At 37.8% G+C, this 13716-nt stretch overlaps 1 protein-coding gene across 1 annotated transcript in view; it reads right to left on the bottom strand.

Annotated features, from left to right (window-relative positions):
* Positions 1 to 7974: 7974 nt before the first annotated feature.
* Positions 7975 to 13716, bottom strand: part of beta4GalNAcTA (beta1,4-N-acetylgalactosaminyltransferase A) — a 77479-nt gene continuing 71737 nt past the window's right edge. The window contains exon 6 of the mRNA XM_067777751.1: positions 7975 to 8286. Within this exon, the coding sequence (XP_067633852.1) occupies positions 8145 to 8286 (142 nt within the window). The 3' untranslated portion in view covers positions 7975 to 8144. The remainder of the gene's footprint in view (positions 8287 to 13716) is intronic.

The raw sequence follows: 13716 nt of genomic DNA on the forward strand, positions 1-13716 counted from the left end.
TATAAAAATTTCTTACTTTTAACCAGGGATGACCCTTAACGTTAAGCTAATCGTTTATCAAAAAATTTCCACCGTTTCCGTTGAAACACTTCGAAATATTATCGATAAAGAAATTATCAAGATAAATTGTATCTCGTTTTTAACCGAAACGAAAAGCTTTCGTTAACGTTTTTAACGTGATACTTTATGTTTGAATTGTGCTGGCAATGCTATAGCCATGGTGAAGCCGTAAGGTGGCAACAACGAGCGCACATACACACACAAACTCTATGTAATTTGTTTGTGTAATTCGTTGGTGGTAATGTCAAAAATACTCTGAGAAATGTTCGTACTGTCAAAATTCATGAGAAAAGTTGCAATCAGCTTGGCTAATGCTTTCACCTTTAATGACTCCGCCATCAATCAGCTTTGCCAGCATAGTTTGAAATTAATAATCAACATAAACGATTTGATTTCGTTTTGATATGGCAGAAAACGAAACGAAATCATTTCGTTAATTTGACGATCTTAACGTTAATAAACGAAACGAAATGACTTCGTTTCGTTTATTAACGTTGATTATCGTAACGAAATGATATCGTTTCGTTGGTTAAGCATGCCTGCTTTTAACATTGTTTTCTTTTCTGAACTCCTGGTCGCTGAGATTATACATTTTTTCAATCAGGTTCAACGCAGTGTTTCTTTTTTGAGTCCAGGGATGATTCGAGTTAAAATTAATCGTCCTGGACAGACTTGGCATACCAGTTTGTTTTTATGCCATTGTTGAATCTGTGGAGTTGAATATCCAAAAACGCCAACTTTTTATTTTCTTCTTCTTCACAAGTAAATTTGATTTTTGTATGTTGGTTATTGAGGGTTTTCAATATCATTTCTACGTCCGTTTTCTTAATTATAGCAAATGTGTCGTCTACATATTTCTTTATGTATTTTATATAGATTCATTTTGATCTTAATTCAGCTATCGTCTAGTATTTTGTCTAAGACAATGTCCGCTACAGTCGGGGATAGAGGATTCCCCATTGGCATTCCAAATGTTTGTTGGTATATTATTTCGTCGCTAACAAAGTAGTTGTTGTCTCTCAAACTGTTCAGTAACAGAACGAAAATACCAACATTTCGACTGCCCTCACTAGATGGTACGGAACTCTCGCTCTCAACTAGAGTAAAGTACCTAGGCGTCGTAATAGACAACAAGTTAAATTGGAAAACCAATATCGAAAAAAGGGTAGAGAAGGCGTATATCGCATACTACTCGTGCAAGAGAATAGTTAGCAGAAATTGGGGGATAAAGCCAAAACTCATGATGTGGCTCTATACGGCGGTCATAAGGCCCATCCTTACGTACGGAGACATAGCATGGTGGCCTGCCCTGAACAAGCAATACAACACTAAAAAACTAGACAAAATACAAAGGGCAGCATGCGCAGGGGTAACAGGTGCACTTAGATCGTGCTCGACGGACGCACTAAATGTTATACTTAACCTGCTGCCACTGTCCGTCCACACCAGATATACAGCGATCAGCACAGCCATCAGGCTAAGGGAGTCTGAATGCTGGACAGAAAAACGATATGGCCACAGTGACATCTTAACAATGCTCGCCGACGTGGATTCGACAACAGATTACCTTTCAAAAACACTGATCTTCGACAGAAATTACAAGGTACAGATACCCTCTAGAACGGATTGGTCGGCCGATAAAGTTGGCACGGAGGGGGTCACCTCACTCTACACTGACGGATCCAAAATGGACTGCGGCATCGGCGCAGGTGTCTTCTCCAACCAACTAAATGTCACAATCCCCATCCGCCTTCCAAACACAGCTAGTACCTTCCCAGCAGAGCTGCAAGGAATAGAGAGGGCCTGCATCTTCCTGCTGCAGAACCGGATAGACGGTGAGGTAGTCATATACTCCGACAGTCAAGCGGCGCTAAAAGCGCTAGAATCACCGTACACATCCTCAAAAGCCGTCGATAACAGTAAGAGGGTGCTACGTGAAGCAGCTAACCAGGCAGCAATCACAGTCAGTTGGGTACCCGGCCACAGGAACATTGACGGCAACGAAAAAGCGGATGAAATAGCAAAGGCGGGAGCATCGTTAGACATCACAGAAGCAGTCGCGGTGCATCGACCACTCATATCAATTAAAAGAGACATTCTAACCTATCTTAGGAAAATAGCACTCTGAGATTGGCACTCTACGGACACCTGTAGAACCACCAAACTAATCTGGCCAGAGTACAACCAGAAAAGAACCGATGATCTACTAAATAGGTCTAGACAGGAAATATACAGAATCACGGCCACTATTACAGGGCACTGGCCGTTTGGCACGCACGCGAGTAGAATGGATATTCCCTACAATGAGAGGTGTAGGAGCTGTAGACAGGAGGGTGCCGAGGAATCGGTTACCCACTTCCTCTGCGAGTGCCCAGTCCTCGCGAACTTTCGGTCCCGAACTCTAGGCAACTATGTGTTTCCCGACTTAAGGGCGGTTTCAAACTGCCGCATCAAGGACATCAGTAAGTTTATAGTTTTAACCAAGTGGTTTGAGTGAAGCAATACGCAGGGTACATCAGCCAACATATAATTGGTTCCAGGAGAAAGTGCATCAAAATGGCGCCTAGAGCGCTACTTGGGCCCGGCTCTATAGCCGGGCAGCACAGCAAGCAACCAACCAACCGAAGGTAATGTAGTTTTCCCAGTTGAAGTAATATAAATCCGCTTTTCAGAGGTGACGAAATTGACAGGTCGCTGCATTGAAAGGAGTATGGGCAGGTGGTCAGAAGCTAAAGTAAGCATCGACGGCCATTCAACGCAGTTTATGAGCCCTGCGCTGACGATTGAGATATCAGGCAAAATGTTACTGTTGCCTGCAATTCTGGTGGGAGCATCGCCGTTTATCGTGCAGAAAGTCGTATTGTCTATTTGGTCTGTTAGCTGCCTGCCTCTTCTGCCGACTGACAAGCTGGAATGCCAGGGATCTTGGTGACCATTGAAATCGCCAAGGATTAGGCGGTTTTCACCACACAGTAGCGTACTGATATCAGGGCGATAGTCACTTGGACAGCTGGTGGCCGGGGGAATATAGATGTTAATTATTTTTAGGCCAACATCGCCTGACCGGGTGGTTATGCTTCGACTTTCTAAGGTATTATCCTTGCGGCTGATGTTAGGTTGAAATACACTATATTGCACGATGTGATGGATGACAAAGGCAAGACCACCAGGCTGCTTGTTTAGTTGGAATATGTAGAACTGACCCTACTCTGTAGGCTGAGATACAGTAAGTACCTTCTAATCCTGTGTCGGTATATTCGGATTCTGACTCTGCAGAAGTCTCAGCGAATCCTTCGACTTCAACACGCATAGTACTTTATGTATACTTTAACTCTTAGTACCGTGGGGATCTGCGCTTTATCCACCACCTCAAACCACGCGTTCGTGCCTTGCCTCGTGCAAGCTCGCGATGTTGTTACACGCTAGGATCTTCACACAATTATACCAAACACCACCCCATTCCCCAGTTGCTGCCTCGCTATTGGCGCCCGTATGTCCTACAGCCGTAGGCCTAGGTACGTCTTGTCTATGCGGCAGCCCTGCCTCGCGACTCTGGGACTGGGTCCTTTCTGTCTATTTTCTCTCTTTTTTCTTTTATTTCTCCTCGTACCGGTTGCACTACCGAGGTTATCTCGCAGCAAACCTCTTGAACTGCCTTCGACCTATGTATTTCTAACGCCTCACCAGCCCATTCCAAGCTCTCGATATTCAGTTCTGTTGGGTCGACCAGTGCTCCCAAGCGTTGGAGAATTCTCAGCGCTGCACGGTACTGCGACAGAGCTCTCTTACTTCCTCTGCTCCGTACCCTTCTTCACTCTAATTCTCCGTCTGCATTTGTATGCTTTTCCAACACGGATTTCATTTAATCTCCACTACTCTCGCTCCCGGAGTCCGACGCATCGCTTAAGCGTCATCGGTGCAGTATTGAATACGGTGACAGAAGCGTCCGCCACAGCAGCGCCCCTTACTGTGGTAAGGTGATCAATACTTCCCGAAGTGGCCCGGTATCGGGAAGGCTCCGCTGGAACACAGCCGAGTATATCCCCTGGCTGCAAACAGTCCAAAAGGTTCGGTCTGAAAACCAACCTGGATTAGGGGGTTGCCAGTTCTTGATCGCGGACATACCACCGTCCTCCTATGACGCGAAACGGCATAGATGCCAGCGCTAAACCGCTCAGCCAGTCGGGCGCTATGGAGTTCGGCTAAGCCCTCACACCAACGACAAGGTGCGTACCCTTTGACTGCTTTTCACAGTCATTTTGTGATCGTATTCGTGAACATATTTCAATCGTTTTGGTTGAGATTTTTGAATCATCTTTCAAAATAGGATACTACATAATAATCTTATTTCATCAGGGGAAGAAAGCACGCGGAAATGAGCTATTTGAACCACAGGTCACTCGCAAACAAACTTGACCGATATACACCTGTGACTACAACATTCAACATCAGCCATGATCGTCAATATCTTAAAATACTATATGGTACGGGATGTTGAAGACATATCCAAGTACATACGTCAATAGAGTTTCACTTACCTGGGGTTAAATAGCTCACAACCTTTGTATTGTGCAACTATTGTGTATTTTCTGGGAAGCCGAAGGTGGAGAAATGGTTGGGGAAATCTTGGGCCACGAGCAGCATTTGCATTACATTGCTCTGAAGAATGTCTTAATAATAAAGTGTTTATATTCATATATTTTCTGAACTTCATGATTGAAAAAATGTGTGTATGTGAAAAAGTAAGATTTTCCATGAAAAGTAAAATTTTAACAAGTATAAAATTCATTATTCTGGCAACAAATATAGTCAGAAAACATTCAGAAATCTGATTTAAAAATGATTAAAAAGTTTTTATCACCTAAAGTAAACAAATTGTATTGATATGTAGAGAAATTCAAAATTTAATCATCTAAATGCTGAGTGGGCATAAGCCATGACTTTTGTGTTGGTAGCTTCGAGGGAGAAGAAAAAAATTAAGAAATTTTAACAACACGATCGATTGGCGTTTAAGCAATTTTGGCGTTGCTTAAAAAATCACGCCAGCTACCCCTGTTTCAACACAACAGACATCGAGGGAGATCAAGTCTACTTGCTGTGCCGATAGGAATGCTATCTGTTCCAGAGCGTCTTCGTGTATTCCCATAACTTGACCTAGCGGTTGGACAGTAAATCGTCGGCAAAACTTTTCGCTCGTACACTGGGTCACCCCATTACCTCGACGGGGTCCATGATTCCGACCCAAACATCAGAACAAGTATGTTGAGAAATTTATAGAGCGTTATTGACAAGAGTTATTGTCTGTTTGATTTCTAAGCTTACACTGCAGAGAAGGCAGAACTTTTCGCAGGGAATTTTCGCGCACAAAATTGGAATATCTTAAACAAAAATTGTTCATGCTCCTTGATACCCGAGGTCGGTTTCTCTACTGCTGCTAAAAAAAAATTTGAAAAAAAAAAAAAAAAACACAAAAGGTATGATATTCCAGTATCGAATACACTAATAATCCCACTCTGATGGGTGGACCAAGTGAAGAACCATGTGGTATCACTTGTTTTCGGAACTAGCGGAGTTAATGAAACGATGGAGAGATGGGCGAGCTCTTTTAAATCATAGAGCATAGAGCAGTCAACTTTTTTCGACTCGATTTAATCAATTAAATCGTGTTTTTTTGAGAATCCTATCGGAAAAACGGATTTTTTTAAAATCGAATCGAATCTGGCTCTAAATTTATGACTTTCTGAAAAATGAAGTAACGTGCAGAAAAATAACTGCTGCGGTGTGTATTTATTTTTGAGGGAGGGTTTATTTCCTTTTCCTGAGAGAAAATGGAAAAGTTGTAGTATCACATTCTCCACAACTGATGTTCTGGAACAATATCATCTGCGAGGTTTGTAGTACGAAACCCCGGGATTAGCGGTATAAGGTCCCTGGACCCATAATTTATCTATGTAAACCAAGGGTTGGTGGCCGCCGTGGTGTGATGGTAGCGTACTCCGCCTACTACACACCACCCCGAAGATCCTGGGTTCACTCCCCGGGCAAAACAACATCAAAATTTTAGAGACAAGTTTTTTCAATTAGAGGAAAATGTTTCTAAGCGGGGTCGCCCCCCGGCAGTGTTTGGCAAGCACTCCGAGTGTATTTCTGCCATGAAAAGCTCTCAGTGAAAACTCATCTGCCTTGCAGATGCCGTTCGGAGTTGGCATAAAACAAGTAGGTCCCGTCCCGCCAATGTATAAGAAAAATTGAAAGGAACACGACGCAAATTGGAAGAGAAGCTCGGCCTAATATCTCTTCGGAGGTTATAGCGTCTTACATTTATTTATTTTTAAACCAAAGGTTGAAGTACGTTAATTGAGCAGAAAGAGGTGGCTGGTATAAAAATATATAGCGGCAGAGGCTTTACAGCAACGACGCTTCAACAAATCAGAGCTTATAGATTTAATTAATGGCGAAAAAACTTGGCATATCAAAATTTTATTTTAAACAGCTCTGGCTATCCCTGCAACCGTTACGACAAACAGGAAATACTTCTAGCTATATGATCAAACCAGACTGACATTGTTCTGACTTTCTCTATCTATCCACCTACCTCTTCTCTGTCTAACCCTCTTTCTCTCTTATTTCGTCTCCGATTTGCATTTTCTAGTTGCCTTATTCGGCTAATCCAATTTCCCGACCGCTTTCATTCTTCCGTAAATCTTCCCGCTTTTCCTCTTACTCTTCCCGCTCTTGCTCCTATCCAAGTCTATCTCTCACTATTACTCTTAATATTATCCTTATTCTCAATCTTCCTGTTAACCTTTTTTGACTACTTTGTCTCAAACCATTACCCTTATTCTTACTTTAACTCTCACTCTTCCTTGTCCCCCATATACGAGTATAGCTAGTTTGGGGTTTCCGCACATTGCATTTAACAAGCATACGATCATTGATAAAAATGCATATTTCATGCATGCATACAACATTTTCCTTTCGGGTACTAATAATTATGTAACGAATATTAGCATCACTAAGCAGCTACTAAAAAATGCACGACAACAATAAAGCAGCCTTTGTAGAAGGGGACGATGAGATATCTCACACACACAAATATGTAGTCATCAGCCGAAGTAGGTACTTACACATACACACGCATATGGATATGGGAGAGGCGTGGGACAACAGATATACATGTATATAGCTGGTAACTAACCAAGCATGAGACACAAATGTTCGCGAAGTTACTAGACCTTAGGAGAAATGGGTGAACGAGGAAGCCGAAAGTATAAAAGCAGCGCAAGCTGAGTAATAACTATTCAGTAATCAGTTTTGATTCAAGTACGCTATTGTTTGTGAAGTATAATTGTGAAGTACTACTCCCAAAGTAATCTAAATAAAGACCAGTTGGCAATAATGAATATTGGAGTGATTTATTCAACAGTTTAGCGATTCGAACGTTAGCAGAAGGTTTCAAATAAGCGGAATTTCCCCAAAACTCGTTACAATAATTATAAGTGTTCGTACTTCTTCACTAATACAGCACCATACTTTTTTCAGTTAAAAAAATATGAATCTTACATACTTTTTCATGCATTTAGCATACATACCTCCTGTATGCATACAATTTATTGCAACTGGGTATTAAGGCAGTTGACAGCGTATCATAAATATCAAAAATATTTATGTGTGAATGGGAGCAATTTTTTTATTAAATTTAAAAAATTTGTCTGTTTTAATTATTTCATAAGCTTTCTTTGTGAAATTGGTATTAAATAATTAAAAAAAAAACTGATAGATATTTTATTTAAATAGTACTCAGTTAACCAGGACGACATTGTCATATTTCAATGTCAAATGCCTAAATTCTACAAGGATAACTGTTATAATCGTTCTCTACTGGAAACTTGAATACACAAAAATCGATGAATTTGGCAAAATGTTTTTTATATTAAATTATTATTATTTATAATATCATATGTAAATTAAATATACAATAAATGTAAAGCAATAAGAGTAAACTCTTTTTATCTTAGATATTTATAAAAAAAACCTATACAATTGAGCAATCACTATTTACCTACTTACATATATATGAAATACTAACTTGTTTGGTCAGGGATTTTTAATTCTGCTAAATACCAAGTAAATGTTGGAAATTCTTTTATACTATATATATTATACTTAATGGAATTTATACCATCCATTTCCATTTTGTTGATTCCATTAACGAGATTCTCATATCTGTAAAATAAAATGCATGTAAATAATTTAAAATATATTTAGCTGGTTATGTGGGCATTTAATGTAGTATATGGGCAAATCCCAAAAACTTTTACTTTTTTGGATACTCGGGTTTTACACACGGGCAAAAAACTTAAGGCCAGGAAAAAGTAGAAGGACATTAACTTTTACCTTTTGACTATCCGATCTGATGATTTTACAAATCAAGAAAGTTGATAGTAAGTTTTTGCAGAACTTCGAAACGTAAAAAAACGTCGATTTTTACACTTTTTCAAGCGATACCCTTGATTTTTTTTTTTTAATTTTTTCGATAAAATTTTTAGGCATCGCTGAAACGCTATGGAATTTAAACTGAATGTTGTTTTTGAGACGGAGATTCTAAAAGTATGAGCAAAATTAATGTGCCCCTCCAATACTCAAAACTATCATCAATCAAAGTAGCGATACTGTTTTTTTGTCATTTTCAATATTGACAGTTTTTTGCTTATAGCTTTTTGAGGCAACAGAGTATTGAAATTTGGATTATGCACGACAATAGCCTATCAGGGACTAAAAATACCTGGGGCTTCAAGTTCGATGTGCCCCTTTCAGTTTTGAAGGTAGAGGCAGAAAAGTGGAAGCACTTGGTTGTGTAAATTTTTTTCAGGAGCATGTTTTTTTGTGGGCACAGCTACAATTTTACTTTTATCACTTCATAACCGTTTGTTAATTTTTGCTCTACACGACAGTAGTATACCATCAATTGCCTCATCTTGAAATATTCACGCAAGGAAAGTTATTGATGTTTGTACATGGGGCAAATATACGAAATTTTCGCCAAAAATTGGCAATCGTCAAAAAGTGTAGAAAAAAACTTTTTTTTAAACCAGGTTTTATTTAAAAGTAAATGAAAAGAAACACATATTTGGTACAAAAATTAAAAAAAAAAAACAAAAAAAATTGTCTACACTTTTTGACTATTACCAATTTTTGGGGAAAATTTCGTATATTTGCCTCATGTACAAACATCAATAACTTTCCTTGCGTGAATATTCCAAGATGAGGCAATTGATGGGTGGTGTTGAGAAAAAATTAACAAACGGGTATGAAATATTTGACGGTTAACCGGTTTCATATTTTTGCCGATATCTCTAAAACCGGGTTTCGGGTATCAACAAAATTTTACCTAATATACCCCACATAGATATGTACATCCTGATAAAATTTCAACACAATCGGTTAAGAAGTGTTTAACTAAGTAAAAAAAATTTAAGTTTTACGGGTTTATATTTTTATCAATATCTCCAAAACCGGATCTCGGGTATTAAAACTTTTTTACCTAAACATACTTCGTTAACATATCTATGTTTTTAAAGTTTCAAAAGAATCGGCAGAAAGGTGTTAAAATAAATGTGTTGCAAACTTTGAAGTAAAAAATATTTGGCGGTTATTCGGTTTTATATTTTTACCGATATCTACAAAACCGGGTATCGTGTATCAAAAAAATTTTACATAGCTAACAGCTGCATATATCTCCATATTTTGTTAAAATTTCGATATAATCGGTACAGAAGTGTTGAAATAAATGTATATTTAACATTGCGACCTCAATTTTTATATATTTACTCGATCTTTTGACTATATCTTTTTGAGGCATTATGGAAGACGAGTAACGGCGATGCACTATAGCTCCAATTTACCCGTCGAAGTTCCTAACAAAAAGATATTTGCGTGATAGCATGTTTCAAAAAAAAAATTTTCTCAAAAAAAACCAAAGTTTGGCGGATTTCCCCATATGCTTTTAAATAAAAACGTGTATATGTGGTCCGCGAAGCAGAGACAGCTGCTTTACTCACACAACAATAATCAGAATAGTACTGGAATTCATTAAGATTTAGGTAAATTTGTTTTTGAGCTATGTATATATAATTCCGGGCCATCAGCTCCAGGGATCTACTAAACTTCGAAGTTATGTATGTTTTTTTTTTTTTATTTTTACAAACATTTTAGCTGAAATGATGTCATTTTCAAACGGTATTTCATTATTGGAACAATCATACAAGTACATAGAAACGAATTGAGTAAATCATTGCTTTCCATCCCAGCAAAAATTCGGACTCATGAAATATTCAGAAAAAAGTCCTACGTCGGAGCTTTACGCTCTTTATTAGCTCATTTTGCAGACCGAAATAAACCATTTCCCTTCTTGCGATGATCGCCCAATATGAGCGTAGTTTCATGTATCATATGAGGGTGAATAGAAGTCATATATGACACCAATTGAAGTGCCAAACAACTAATTGTGGACACTTATTGAACTCCAAAAAGAGTGTTTTATGAGAGGAAGTCTCTAATTTAAACAGATATATAAAATAAGAAAGCAATATGGCTGATTTTTCCATAAATCAGTGCTGCAAGCGCTACTCGGAGACATAGGGGATTCGACAAGCCAGGGGCGTTATTATGTAACTCGATTAGAATGAAATTTTTCGGATTTGAAAAATATGCATGTATGTATGTCATTTGACAGCTTTATAATCGCATTTCCATTCGAATCGAGTTACATAATAAGGCCCCAGCCAAGAATTTACGGTGAGCTAAGAATCAAAAAATATCCTAAATACTTAAACTAGTAAAATGTAGGGCTATCCAGCGATAATAAAAAGAGTCCATCTCAAATATAAAAGGAACACCAAGGAAGGTTGATTATGGGTTATAGCAAAAGCAATAAGCTATGTAATTCAACGCGGTCGTGGTGGAATTACCAGGTGAAGTAAGCCGTCGATTGTCTTGCTCTAAATTCTTCTTTGTTCAGCCATTCGGCTATCTGAAAAATTTTCACCAATGTTGTCCCCGAAAGTGTTGTTTTTTGCATTTTTCAGGAGTAAAATATGCCACTTTTCGTATTTCGAGATTCATCATTTGTATTTTGGGTGTCAACAACTAAAAGCGAGCTAAAAAAATTAAATTAGGTCTCTGTAAAAACAAACTAGGGTTTCTCCCTTGGCCAGCGCTACCCAAGACTTCCGAGGAATATTTTTGTCAATCCCACAACAAGAACGCCAAAACTTTTGTAAAATACCTTATTAATGCAAAATTTCACTAAAACAATGGTATTCTAAATACTCAAAAAAAATTTAACTCACTTTTGCTGTTTTGACCCAAAAGTCAGCCCCTTAGATTTAGAAGAATGTGATAGTTATTGATTTTCCTTTGCAATATATATGAATCCGTCTATCCCCTGATATATTTTGGTAAATAATAACATTAACATTGGTAGTTTATAATGAAGTCAACTGTAAAGAGTTTTTGTGTGATCTTCTGATCAAGTTTGTATAACATATTAGAAGGACATATGTATGTTTTACTTCCGACTTCCAACGACAAGTCAGCTTGAAATTTGTAAGATTTGTTTTAGGGATGGAAACCCAATTTAGACTATTACTATCACATCCAAGTGGGCCTGTTAAACGTTTAATCATTATGGGACCAGTAGTCGCACCCGAAACCTAAATTTTTAATATTTTAATTCGATTCAATGCCAACAGTAACGTAAACTCGCACTGGTCCTTGTAATCCCCTTTTTCATTGGCGTCAGGTGGCACTGTTATGCTAAGAAACCCTGTTTCTGTAACGGCTTCCGCAGAAAGCTATTTATTTTTCTACTGCTATTTTTTCAAAGCGGGTAAAAATTGTACCCTCTTCTGACCTGTGAGAATACACCCGTACCCAAAGATGACTTGATACGAAACTCTCTCATTTTGTTCGCTCTAACGAGGAATTTATCTCAAATTTGTGCTGGCAACAATCACAGATAAATCCCTCGCGCCAGCCAGAACAAAAAATGTGCCAGCTAAAACAAAAAACGGGCCATAATTTTCGGTAAACTTTAGTTTGACCTACAACTGTAGAAATGCGTTCAAAAATTATGGGAAAAAAGATAAAAATAATTGTTTAGTGTAAATATTATTAGTTCGAAGGCGAAGGGTAAATATTACTTCCCATTCAAAAGTTATCACTAAAAACAGATTTTGTAAATATGAAGTGCCGATGCAACCAGTCCATTTTGATCACAGAACCTGGAACGTCAGACATGTAGGATAAGCCCTATCCATTAAATGATGTTAACTTTTATATCATAGGTCCGATTTACTGAAATTTCAAAAGAATATATGGTTTTCGCTGTGAGTTAAATGCGTTACAATATTGGACTAATTAATTTAATCAAAATGTAAATTTTTCTTAGATTTGTTTATATTTGACTCTTAACTAGTCGTATTATTGTAAAATAAGTTTAAAGAAATGAATATTTTACGACTATCATTTTATTAAATGATTGAAACTATAAAATCGCCGAAATGTATGTCAAAAATCCCCATATTCAGATATATTCATTTTTGTTTGGAGTAGCATCATTGACAAAAATGTGCATTTTGATAGCGCTCCCTCGAAACAAAGAGTCGCAAATCCATTCATCTATGCCCGTACCGTTTCAGACACCGTACATCAAAGATGACTTGATACGCAACTCTCATTTTTTGCGCTCTCACGAGGGATTTATCTCAAATTTGAGCTGGCAACAATCACAGATAAATCCCTCGCGCCAGCTGAAGCGGCTGCCAGAATAAAAAATGTGCCAGCTAAATTGAAAAACGTGCCAAAAATTTCGGTAAACTTTAGTTTGACCTACAACTGTAGAAATGCGTTCAAAAATTATGGGGGAAAAGGATAAAAATACTTGTTTTAGTGTAAATATTATTAGTTCGAAGGCGGAGGGTAAGTCTTATTTCCCATTCAAAAGTTATCACTAAAAACAGGTTTTGTAAATATGAAGTTCCGATGCAACAAGTCCATTTTGATCACAGAACCTGGAACGTCAGACATGTAGGATAAGCCCTATCCATTAAATGATGTTAACTTTTATATCATAGGTCCGATTTACTGAAATTTCAAAAGAATATATGGTTTTCGCTGTGAGTTAAATGCGTTACAATATTGGACTAATTAATTTAATCAAAATGTAAATTTTTCTTAGATTTGTTTATATTTGACTCTAACTAGTCGTATTATTGTAAAATAAGTTTAAAGAAATGAATATTTTACGACTTTATTCATTTTTGTTTGGAGTGGCATCATTGACAAATGTTATAAAAAATGTGCATTTTGACAGCGCTCTCTCAAAACAGGGAGTTGCAAATCCATTCATCTATGCCGTACATCTTCTGTCTTTCTATTTACTTCACTTGGTGATTGACCATTGTGGACATTGTACAGGTCTACAAGTAGGATATGTAGCAGCACGCACATACACAGCCACGCTCACCTGATAAAAAGCTTGTTCTTGTTCGTTTTTTTTGTGGATGCTATTTGGCACTGTTGTACTTCTTAGGACCAAACAAAGTTTAGTAGCTGCTATCGAAAACTGCTTAAAATTTTTTTTCTTATATTACA

This window comes from Eurosta solidaginis, chromosome 3, assembly GCF_040869045.1.
Source record: "Eurosta solidaginis isolate ZX-2024a chromosome 3, ASM4086904v1, whole genome shotgun sequence".
NCBI classification, from domain to species: domain Eukaryota; kingdom Metazoa; phylum Arthropoda; class Insecta; order Diptera; family Tephritidae; genus Eurosta; species Eurosta solidaginis.